Here is a 12,506-nt window from a genome sequence, read left to right as displayed (position 1 = left end):
TCCCATTGGAAATGAGACACTCAAGTCCAATTCTCTCTTCCAAGACCTCCTATGTGGCAGACTATACCACGATGAAGATTTTCTGCAGTGTACAACAGATTGGATCATTTATTAGGCAAAGGTAAAAAAAAACCAACCTGGAGTATGGCTAAATAGCTCCGTACAACTGAGAGCAGGAAAGAAAGTAATTTCTTGCTACAGGGTCTACTTCTGCATTTTATATTTAGCAGCTGAAAAAGAAGTTACACCACAGCTCTCAGGAAGGGACTAGAATGCTGGCTTTTCTACCTCTTGAAACAGTACTTCACTGTCTAGACTAAAAATTCTCATTTCCTTTGGAATTTGATGCTTGAGCTGAAGAAAGCCATCGTGAACTCTTCTCTCAACAAGGGCACAGGAAGGAGGGAGCAATCTCACCCCAGAGCAGCCAAGCTCCTGTGGGCAGTGTGAAGGCTAGGGCAGAAACAAGAGATACATGGCCATATCCCCAGACCCCTAAATAAATAAACTCTGATGTCATTCTTCCTATTCTCTAGCCATGAGGGTCCCTGCTGGAGTGTAGCACTCCCACCTCTGACCATCTTTTTGGAGAAAAGATTTAATTCACCTTTGAGATGCAGGACAGGCAACCACCCTGTACCTCTGGATTCTGTTCTGAATACAAATGGGCTTTAGAATGGGCCTGAAATTATTAGCAGTCTCAAAAGGTCTCCTTTTATCTCTATAAATTCACAATACATACCTTAGTTATATCTTTCAATACACATATTGCACAAATATAAATAGCTAGGAAAAAGTACTCAAAGTTATGACTGCAGCCATTCAAGAGAGACCCTAAACATAGTCAAATGCATAAGATTTTAGTATTTGTTGAGACACAGATAATGTAATGATCTAAAGAATTCAGGATACTCACAGACAGACAGGTATATTTGTCTCTGGGTCCAGCTGACAAGTTCCACCATTGTAACAGTAGCCATCACAGAGCTGACAGGTAGAGGCAATCTTTCCATTAGTGCAACTGTCACAGTGAAAAAAAAAACCCAAATAAATAGCAATCAGGATTGTATAAAAGCTGGTGAATTCCCTTATAATTATCTATATACTCAAATACTGATCTTATGATACGTTTGACTTACTGACTGCCACAGTTTTAGGTTTCCACCTTGAAAAGCTGGCACGGGCAGCGAGCTTAATACAGAAAATATTTTTTAAATTTCCTCCTATGAAAACAAATTATCATTACAGGAAACAATCACTCAGCAATACAGCAGCACATCTTGCTGCATTTGCTTTCATTAGCACCCAACATGGCTCTGTCATTGTCACATATACTGCAGAATGAACAAATTTCAGCATTGTGGCAAATCTTGACTTAAGTTGATTATCTATTCCTATTTTCCAAGTGAAGACCCATTTAGCCTTATCAGAATCTTCCCCCCAAGAGCATGGAGGCTGATTTAAACCAAGAGTTGGTTTAGAAAGACAGGAGGCAGGGGGTTTTCATGGGTAGGAGCCATGCAAAGGAGCTCTTCTGATGTGGTGGCTTCAGGGGCCAGCCACAGACATTTAAAGGATAATGCAATATAACTGCTATTAAATATATAATTTTGAACCTCCCCTACACACACTTACTTGCATATTATGTCATTAGTGTCCTTGTTTATTATGCAGTGTCCCCCATGACATCTGACACACTTGTCCACTTCACACTTTGGACCTTCAAATCGGACGGGACAGACGCATTCGACGCTTCCATCCTCAGAAATGGTACAGGATTCAGAATTCACACAGTAGTGGTGGCAAACATCTGCAACCAAGAGGAAAACCAATTACTAAAAGGCATTAAGAAGTGTCATAGAAAATAGAATACCTCACTTTTCTAGGTTTTAAAAGGCACTGTAATAAAAGCAAAAGGATGAATGAAGCTGGTGGCTCCCTGGCAACTAGAAGAATACCCCCTAAACATACACCTCACATATTAATAGGTAGCCTTGAGAAGTGAAATGGAAGGATAAACTTGTAAGAGATTTTTTTTTTTTCCCTCTAAATGTCTAACCATTTATGGCATCATCCCACATAATAGAAATACTACTGATAAGAAAAGCAGAGCATTGTTAATGTATTTAATAGGATAATGGCTGAAAAAAATTCTTTTGATACACTGACATTAGCATTAGCAGCATTATGTGAAACTGAAATGGAAACAGTATTTTGAAATAATTAAGTTTTATTTTCATTTATCTACATATTAAAATTTCATGAAGTTCTAATAAGAATAATATATAAAGACATAATCCATAAGTTCTACAACAAACTACATACAAGACCCCATTATCTTATTTAATTGCTTAAATGTCAGCAGGACTGAGATTTCAAGCAGTAAATTCCTTAACTTTTTAGAAGTGCTGGTAACTGTCTCCCTTTTTTCATACCCCTATAAAAAAAAAAGAAAAGGTTGCCTGACTGAAGAAGTTTCCAGAGCTACTAAATGCTGATATCTTAACATTTGGGTTCAGTTATCTTAATGCAGTAGCCACAGTTTTATTTTTACAAGACACAGGGGTTCTTTTAAGTCCTGTAATTTAAATTGTTTTATGGGGCCAAATCTTTCAAAGATCTTACATAATTCCCCGTGTCTAATATGTTCTCTGTGTAGATAACATGTTCTTTTGAGCCTTTGCTTGTGTTCTTGATGAGCAGATGAAATAATTGATATAGAAGATGTCTCAGTTCTGAACTATGCAACTCTGGTCCATATTAATACAATATTACCCTTCTGTCAAAATTTTAAAATTCCAGTCCTTTAAAGCACAAGATAGGGCTAAGGATGAGTCTCAGTAGCAGTAAGAAGTAGAGCACTTCCATGGGCTGCCCAGGGAAGTAGTGGATTCTCCATCCCTGGAGATATTTAAAAAGAGACTGGATGTGGCACTCAGTGCCATGGTCTAGCAACCGCAACGGTGGTTCAAGGGTTGGACTCGATGATCTCTGAGGTCCCTTCCAACCCAGCCAATTCTATGATTCCATGATTATCAGGCTGTTCACTAGAGAACAAAACCTTGGCCAAAGGCAACCAACTGCAGCCTTGAAGCTGGAAGTTCAGGCTCTCAGACTGGAGATGACTCCACTGGATATGTTTTACTGAGCATATTCAAGATGGACAATTTGTGTAAGGGGATCTCACCAAGTGGGAAATAGTTTGCTTGTGCTTCTTTGTGCTCAGATCTCAGAGAAGCACAAACTGAGGGCAGTGCCATTGCTACCCAGCATCTGAGAAAGGTTCTGATGGAGAAGTTATTACAATATATGGGATTTTCCTTGCTTGCCTCCACCTATTTACATAGACTCACCTGCTTATGGCACCATTACTGAGCAACCAGAGAGGGTTAAAAAAGACTTGATGAAATAGGTCATTTTTTACCATTCCTTGAGTGAAGTTACAGCATGGTAATTTGCAGCAGGGAGCTGGGGTTTTTTTTTTGTTTGTTTGTTTGGGTTTATTGTTTTTGTTTTTGTTTGTTTTTAATAAAAACTGGTTTGAAAGCCAATATTGAAGGACCCCTTATGAAAAAAAGCATTGCAGGGGGGAAATATTTGGATATACATTTAGGACAACCCCCCAGAAAAAACCCTTAGTAATAGAAAATCCATACTCTAAACCACGTAATAGTTTTAATATAGATTGTTGTCATAAAACCTTTTAATCTTCTGGTATATCTACAATACATATGAGACATTTGGATTGAAACAACACAATTTAATTTTTATTTATTTATTTACCTCCCCTACTCCCTCCAGGAAAGGGATTTTAGTTTCAGGGAAAGTAAAAGCTTGGGAGATGACTATATTCACTTTGAATGATGGTAACAGCCTGGAAATCTTTTCTGTCTTTTTAGGTTGTTCAGGCCTTAAATTATACACAAAAAGGAACTTTAACTACTCTGTGTGTCTTCTTTCAGGGGTTTAAAGTAGGAACTTATATTCAAATCCATCAACTACATGTGTCTATAACAACATGCACTATGTTAAAGGAATTCTATGCAAATTCATTCACTTAAATTTATTTCAGCAGTGCCAGTGCCTTGACACAGAGCACACATTTTCATTATTAGCCCTTATGTGAACTAATCACAGGAGAAACTCTGCATTGGGTAATTGGAGACAATAAGTATGAGGAAAATAAGGTCTTTGCAGTCTGGCAATACTGCAAGTAAATGTCTTCCCTGCTATAAAAAAACACTAATAATATTTTCAGCTTGGGAGCATGAGTAAAACACCTATTCATATTCATCTATCATCCTCTGCATATGAAGGAGTTTCAATAACATCATAGAAAGGCTCGAAAAAGGTAACTTAGAGGCAATCAATCTTTGCAATAACAGTATACTAATACATTTTAACATCCAGACAAAGTGAATGCCATTAATAAATCAAAAAAAAAAAAAAAATACAGAGCTGTGAATACAGAAAAAAAAAAAAAAAAAGCACAGATGTGAATTTATATGCTCATTATTAACTGTAAACCTGTACAGTTTCATAGAACCTTTATTGGCCATGAAAAAATACTCTGAAAGATTGCAAGAACCATTCTTTTCCTAAAAGTATTAAGGTTTAAATAAACAGCAGCTTAATTTTATTTTGTGCTTTATAGCTCTGAGTATTTATTTTCTGGCATTTTTCCAAACTGTCAGCAGACAATCCAAATCTGATAATAAGCACTGCTTCACAAGTGCCTCTAAATTTACATTTAAATTAATTCTTTAAAAATAAAATAAAATAAAAAAAAAATGTTTGCAGAAGCATTCAACTAGAAACAATTTGTTTAGTTTGGGCTAAGCCTCAAGTAAATATTTTTTTTAATCTGTGTTGTCTGTCTGTGCATGATTTATCTACTATACTGTTTTCAAATAACCACTTGTGTTTGCAGATTGTTATTTGTGGATCTGTGCAGTTTGCTTAATACCAAGTGGGAGAGAATCACAATTACTCCTGGTTTTCCATTCAAAGGTTTCAATTGATTTCATAGTCTCCCAACTGGAAATACATTCAATTTACTTCAGTACAAATCCTACTTAAGATCCACACTAACCCTTCCTTTGTTTGACAGACTTCCTAAATGGTTTTGTGTCTTATAGATAACCCTAAACCAGACCTTCCTAACAGCTGATTTCCCTTTGATTTTGTTTAAATCAAGCCCTTTTCAGCAATTTCACCAAATTACATGCAAAAGAGATGGTGGCTTTAACATTTCATGTTCTACTCTATAATAAGCACTATGGCAGTCCTTATTTTAGAGTGTTATAATCAAAGCAAAGCAGCAGAAAAAGGAAGATTAAAAAAAACCCACCTAATTCTGATCTAAAAAAGAAAACAACAACAAAAAATCAGTTTCAGGTTAGGTTGCTATTGAGAGTCGTCATATTGAAGTCATTATATTGACATGAGGAAGACAAAGTGAGATTTTGAAATGAGTGACCAAAAGAAGAAATTCAAGATTATATTCAAATGTCTTAAGTCATTGATAACAGATAATGGTGGTTTATGCTAAGAGAAAGCATGGAGAGCAAAGAAAGGTAAAAGGAATAAGAACAGAAGACCTCTGGTTGGCAATATTTCCCCTCTCCTCTGGAAAAGAAGTTAGAATTTAGGGGAAGTTCTAAAAAGCAAGAAAATCCTTTCTACAGGCATGGAAACGTTTGGGAGACAGCATCTCAGTGACAAGAGACTGATGGATTAATGGAAGGGCAAACTATGGACAACTTCAGGTGCAAAGGATAGAACCTAAGTGCTAAGAGTTAAACAAGAATAATATCTATAAATCCTGATTTTTGATACTTGGTGGGAGCATAAACCATACTGAAGGTCATCTCAGATGGAACAAGATGAAGGAATAGAGAGGCATGAAAGTCAAAAGTCATTATGCTGGAGTTAGAAGTAAATGTAAAAGTTCAGGCAGCAGCTGGAGACATAACTGATGGTCTGCAAAGGTAAAGGATATCAGAGAAATTCCTTATCCACCTCTGTTAGTTCACTATGTTTAGACATTCCACCAGCATAAAGTAACAACTATTAGAAGCTAACATAGAAAAAATTTAACACCATATTAGCTCATTTCTACTGACAGTCATACGACTTGTACTGCCCCATTTTAGTGTCACTCATTAGTATACTGAAATAAATCATTCCTAAAAAAGCTTTTTCTTCTCTCCTCCACATGTAGATGGATATTGTGGAAATATGCTGAAGGATGACTTGAATACACCAGAATCCATCCCCTTAGCAGCACAAATCACTTTGGAGTTAAGCTTGCCAACACCTGTGGTAGGAAAATCACTGAGATCGCATTCAACTTCCATTTTGTAGGGCTTGCCTTAGAAATCCAGATTTAAGAGCATTGTGAAATCCAGATTTAAGAGTCTGGGAGGGTTTACTTACAGTACTGACATCTGTCTCCTGTATACTCAGACAAGCAGCTGCACAAGGGCTGATTCCCAGCCGTGACGCTGCAGGTTCCTCCGTTTTGGCAAACCCTGTCGCAGACGGTCTGGTTACAGCTGGGGCCTGTAAAGCCCAGAGCACAGTTGCAGGTGGGCCTCCCTGTTCAAACCAAAGAAAACTACTTTATAATAAAAAGAAATAAGCAGTAAAATAATAAACAGCACGTTCGAGGTGGATACATCCATCAGAAAAGCAGCAAGGTTTTATGGACGAGCCCCAACCACTCTTCTCTAGGTGCCCATAAAACATGTTGCTGCAAACAGTGCTTGAATTTAGAGCTTTTTAAAAAGCAACTCAGTACTGTAAGGTAAGGACAACTTCTTTTTGTGCAGTTTACACTTCTGCCTGTATGGTCTCTGACTCTTTGTTTGAGAATTATTTTTAAAACTGGTCTTAAACAGGAATTTAAGCCATGACTAAACCCTTCAAATTACCCTGCCAGGCTGGGGTCCTCTATTTGCAGCTGATAAATGCATCATCAACAGTGATGCCTCTTCAGAATATACATCATTATTCTCAAACCTACAAGCCTTGACATATAATTACACAAATATACAAATATTTAACAACATGTTAATAGCTAACTTTACATAATGAGTTTTACTAATCTGTGCCTGCTCTGTTAACCTATCCCTCTCACATAACAAATACTGCAACATAAAAATCTCTGTCTTGCACGAGACCAAAGATGTCTGTAAGGTCACTGTTCAATGTCCAAAAAGCAGGGAATACATAAAGATCAATGTTTTCACATTGCTAGTCCTTTATAGCTTCTTTTTAAAGGGTTTTAAAATAGCATTTAAACCCCAGTGCATTTTCCCCCTATGCTTCTTCCCTCTTGTAATTTCCCATTATTTTTTTTCCTTATCTAAATCTCACGTCTAAAGGATTTATAGCTTTGTTACAAATCTGCTGCTTTATTAAACTCATCCACTCTTCCCTGACTTTCTCCTTAAGGCTTATCTTTAAAACAAACTTTCAGATCCCAGTAATATTTTTTCATGTCCTGACTTTGCTTTTGTATCTCATTTGCAATCTTTTCTTTAAGTAAATGACCTGATGTGTCCAGCTGGTCATCTCCCTTCTCACTTCCTAATAATCTATTCATATTCTTATTTAAATTGTACAAAACACTTTTTTTCCCCTTCACCCTCCTTCCCTTTGCTTTCATTTAGTATTTAGGATTTTCTTAAACTTAGGAAAAACAGATGGAGTTCAACACTTTTGTACTTTCTGGCTTCCAAGATGGGTAAGTAAAGAGATGAAGATTAATCAGGACCTGAGGACATCTGGAATAAAGGGGCAGACAGAAGCATCCTCAGGAGCCCCACAGATATCCACAACTACTTTCACATTTGTATCCTGATGTTTTTTACCCCAGCTGCATCTAAAACCGAGATGAGCAGATCTACAGACTTCAGTTGGTTGCCTCACTAAAGTAATGTAGATTAAGCCCCATAATTACAATTTTCTTCTGGTCTTCCTTTATTTTAATGCTATGTAATAATTTAATATAATATTTGATGGAGAATTTTTCAATGAAAATGAGTGCCTTCATTTTTTCCACTCTTTGATTCATGCAGAATGATGTATTTATTATCTTCATGTAATTTCTTTCCCTATATTTTCTATTTTAAGCTATGCTAATTTAAAGTGTTTTGCAAATCATCCTAAAGGCCAAGAGATCAATTAGTCTCTCCTTCTAATGAGTACGGCAGAAAAAAAATCCATTGACTTAAAAATAGCTCCAAGTAGTTTAATATGCATCAGCCTGGTTATTCATATATGTGCCCTGTGATCTAACCATTAAATCAAAGATGTTGAACTCAGATGTTAGCACAGACTCTTTTTGTTTTTCCTCATGTATACACTTGTATTTCAATTTCTCCCTTTGTGCCAGGGGGGTTTCACATAATCCTGTGTCTGAATCAGTGTTCCAACAAAAAAGTTAAAATAAAATAGTGACAGATCTGGAGGTCTGAAATCAGTTTGTATTATTAATATATCTCTGTTTTTTTTTTTTTTAAATGATGGGGCAATGATATTTTCCTAGTTTGTAGAAAAGATAATTCTACTCTTTGCTCATGGAGTCTTATAAATATGCCAAGCTGCTGACAGTTATATGAAAATTTAATTCAAGAATAGTCTAAACCCTATTTTGCCACTCAATTTAACATGATTTTTCATAATGCTAATAGTTCATAGCCTATTTATACACACTGTTGGCATCTAAAATAATATTAATAATGACATTTTAACCTGCCATATTCTCATAAACTATTTCATATATAAAATGGTTCCAAGAAAACTTCAATACAATTGCAGCATTAAACAATGCCAAACAGTGCCATGAGGTTTTGTATCACAGAATCAGAATATTGATTTATGTTTGCACAGGAAAGAATCACATCAGCCAAGATGTGACATATCCCAACTCACAAACACTGCATGCTCAGCATTTACACTGCTCAGGAAGTTTCAGGATTAAATTGTCTCTTAATTCCTGGGGTTTGCCACCACAGAAACATTCACAACACACTACAATATAGAAAAATACTAACAAGGAAAGTGGTTTATTGAATGTTAAAACTGTTTCAAACTCAGCTAACCATCTTATCATGGGTTTTATGCAAAAAAATGAAGAAAAATAATTTTCTGAAATAAAACACAAATTTTTTTCCCTGTTTTCAGCTCTCCCTTCTTCAGTGCAATCCTCACCTGGATCTACTGTATGAGAACAGTGTCTTGTTCTCCTTTGCCTACTGCAAATTAGCACCCTAAGTTCCACCTATCCTCCCATATGATCTCTCCCTGTCTCTTCCATAACATAATCAAGAAAAATTCCCTGTTTCAGTTTCCTACGTTGAAAAAGGCTGGGAAGAGGGATAAGGCAGCAGAACATTCTCAGCATCTCACATGTGAATGTTCAGACTTGAAAACTACACTAACAACACCTAGAGAGCAAGTGGCACCTTTTTTTTTTTTTTTTTACCAATTTCTCCCATCTCAGTTGATGTACAACGACAGCGATTTCACTATTTACTGTCTCTGATGTCATGTTGTTGAGAAGAGTTATCAGCTGTCTTTGGGAATCACAATAATTCACTTCTGTGTGGCAAAGCAAATGAGTTCTTCACTGGTGCTATTTTCAGTATGCACCATTGTGTCCCAAATTCTGCTCGTTTTACTTATAAAATAACATCTAATTTATACATAATTAATTCATGTACAGAGAATTACATTTATATATAATAACATCTACTTATATATAATTTATTTTGGAAAATATTTCATCAGTTTTAGAGAAAAGACATTTTTTTAAGCTGATTTTCACAAGTAAATATGGTTAGAGATACTCTTCATACTTTAAGTACGGTACAAGTATGTGTTTATCCAATTTTGTGAAACAGTTTGATCTCGTTAACACATTCAAGACATTTAGTAAATTGTTGCTCAGAGATTTTATGAGGAGAAATGAAGTCCATTTTTTATGGTAACATTTATTTTTTTCCCAAATTCCCAATCATTTGGCTTACTGGAAAGTGTTCATTATTATACCGAACTTTTAATTACACATCTCAGATGTGTACTTTTAATTAACTGATGACATTTTCTTTGTTCAATTATTGTAGTTCAATACAACTGTCATAAACTTATAAATTTTAATTAAAGCTCCCCCAATCTCCAGCTATATACTGTTCACATAGGAATTTGCCAAAAGGCTTAGCAGTAAGTAAACCAACAGTGAATAATCCCAGAATTGCCAGTGGGATTTGTTTAACAAATTAACATTTGTGTGCTGATAATGAGGTTCTACAACTTACCACAGCCAGCAAAGATTTAGCACAATCATGTTATAAAAAATGAGTAACACTTTGCAATTTCCCTAATTGGTTATCACATTACTGTTGGGTATCAGGGGGTGAAAGAGAAGGGGATTTACACATTCACTAAAGCACATATTCACTGGAAGAGAACTTTATATGCAGCACTATTTTCTTTATTTCAGGACACCATGAAAGCTTGATTTTTAGGATATTTCTGCCTTGGCTTTTGAGGAAATTAGGACAACAATAAGGAAATTCCCTGACTCTTAGGAAATTCTCCCAGCAGCAGGGACCATGAAGAAGGGGAAGCATTCCCTATGTTTTCCAAAGGGCATGCATGTAGAGTAACACTCCTTATCAGCTGGATAACATACCAGGATCAATAAGGGCAATCAGAGCTTCTAAAATAGAATGAGTTGAGCAAGCTGAAATTATCACTGGTCTTTTTTTTTTTTGTTTGTTTTGTGGATAGGATTTGGATTAGGACTTGCACACACAACTTCCACGGGAAAAAAGCTTCCACATTTTGAACAAAAATAAATTTTTAAAATAAAAAAATTAGGAAAATAAGTGCATCTTGATTGCAGCAGTTTAACAGTACAGTTCCATGAGCCAGCTGCATAATGGATCACAAATATAAATGCTGTTTTATAGGAACTGGTAGAAAGCATTGTCGTATGGGAGATTGTATGCAGAGATAGCAACAGCTGAGCAGAAAAAATTAGGATGATGCTGAGCTAACTTTATTTTAAAATAACAATTTTATACTTTCAAAAAATGTGAAAGAATTTTCTACTATAAAAAACCCCAAACAAAAATCAAACCTCTCAAAAGAGTGCCTGGTAGGATGTAATAATATAAATTTAGAAACAATATAATGCTTAAGCTCTACTACCCTTAAGGAAACACCGAGCAAAACCTAGTAATGTGCAAAAATAAAGTAACATGTACACTGATGACATTCATATGAACCCTAAAAGCAGAGAAGGCTCTCACATGGAGCAAGAAGTGAATGAATGCTGCTGTATTTTGGATTTCACACCCTCAGTACCCTCAGTCTGCAGCCCCTGTAGCTAAATCTGCACTCACTGATGCAGTGTCTGAATGAGGTGATCTGCCCAGTGATATATTTGACTGGGAAAAGGAAATGTTTGTTGCTAAAACACTTAAAGAATTGAGTTTGGCTGACTTAATTAGTTTTCAATACCTTTGGAGCATCCAGTTGAGCTTCCTTCTCTAAGGTACATAATGTTTTTAGTGTATCCTGGAGCAGATTATACCAGGATAAGAGGACACCTCAATGACAAGCTAGTTTGTTTCAGAAACATGTAATTTATGTCCTGATATAGATAAGAAATAGTCTGATAAGAAACAAGAGGGTTTTTTTTCTTAATAGAATATTTACAGGGTGCAGGGGCTAGGCATAGGAGGAAGATGAGGTGTGGATCAATTTGAAAATTTTATCTGGAATACTGAATGGAGTGTCTTTGATGAGAGATGAAATCCAGGAAATCCATGGCACAGGCTTTAAGGCTTGGCTGCCCTCATGAACTGGAAATGGCAAACAGGTAATCTGGTTAACCTGGAATGAAAGTTTGATTACACTGGGAGAGCTGACACAGCCCAGTAGAAAAATATTCCTCTTGATATGCCCAGGAAGAGTCATCAGAACCAGCTCTTTGTTGGCCTCAGCTCAAGAAAGGTCTGGCACACTGTGGCTCTGTGTGGCACAGTAAACTCCAGTTGCAGCTCAAGGTCAGAATTGCCAAAAATCAGGCAATGGAAAAACGAGATGTAGGCTGTGGTGATATCCATGCTGGCTCTCTTGATGGATTTTTTGTGCAGGCACATTATCCTCTTTGAGACCACACACAGAACTAAGCCTCATGTCTGCATCTCCAGGTCCCCTGGAGCAGCTGGAGAGAGGATTAACAATTTAGCAGAAGTAGATTGTAGAATCTGCTCGTAACTCCTTAACTCACTGGTGACCAAAACTACTGCACTCATTATTTCAGCAAGGATGAGAGATTTCAGAGGCTGGATTTATCAAGGACCAAAATAATAAATAAAGGCAGGCAATAGCAGAGCTGTGTGAGCACAGCAAGTCTTAGCTGCCTGGTAAAGAAAACAGGAGCTGCTGGAGGTTGAGTAAGCCCTATGGCTACTGCCAAAACAAAG

The 12,506-nt window shown here is 36.5% G+C and overlaps 1 protein-coding gene across 1 annotated transcript in view; it reads right to left on the bottom strand.

Moving 5' to 3' along the window:
• LRP1B (LDL receptor related protein 1B) overlaps positions 1 to 12,506 on the bottom strand; it is a 637,314-nt gene that overhangs the window by 19,872 nt on the left and 604,936 nt on the right. Inside the window, exons 85-87 of the mRNA XM_030454074.1 lie at positions 6,439 to 6,600; positions 1,636 to 1,810; positions 917 to 1,021 (exon numbers count right to left, since the gene is read on the bottom strand). Coding sequence (XP_030309934.1) covers positions 917 to 1,021; positions 1,636 to 1,810; positions 6,439 to 6,600 — 442 coding nt within the window. The remainder of the gene's footprint in view (positions 1 to 916; positions 1,022 to 1,635; positions 1,811 to 6,438; positions 6,601 to 12,506) is intronic.

Source organism: Calypte anna, chromosome 7, assembly GCF_003957555.1.
Source record: "Calypte anna isolate BGI_N300 chromosome 7, bCalAnn1_v1.p, whole genome shotgun sequence".
Classification (NCBI taxonomy): domain Eukaryota; kingdom Metazoa; phylum Chordata; class Aves; order Apodiformes; family Trochilidae; genus Calypte; species Calypte anna.
Note: the sequence above shows the minus strand (reverse complement) of the source record. Positions and strands in the feature narration are given on the sequence as shown.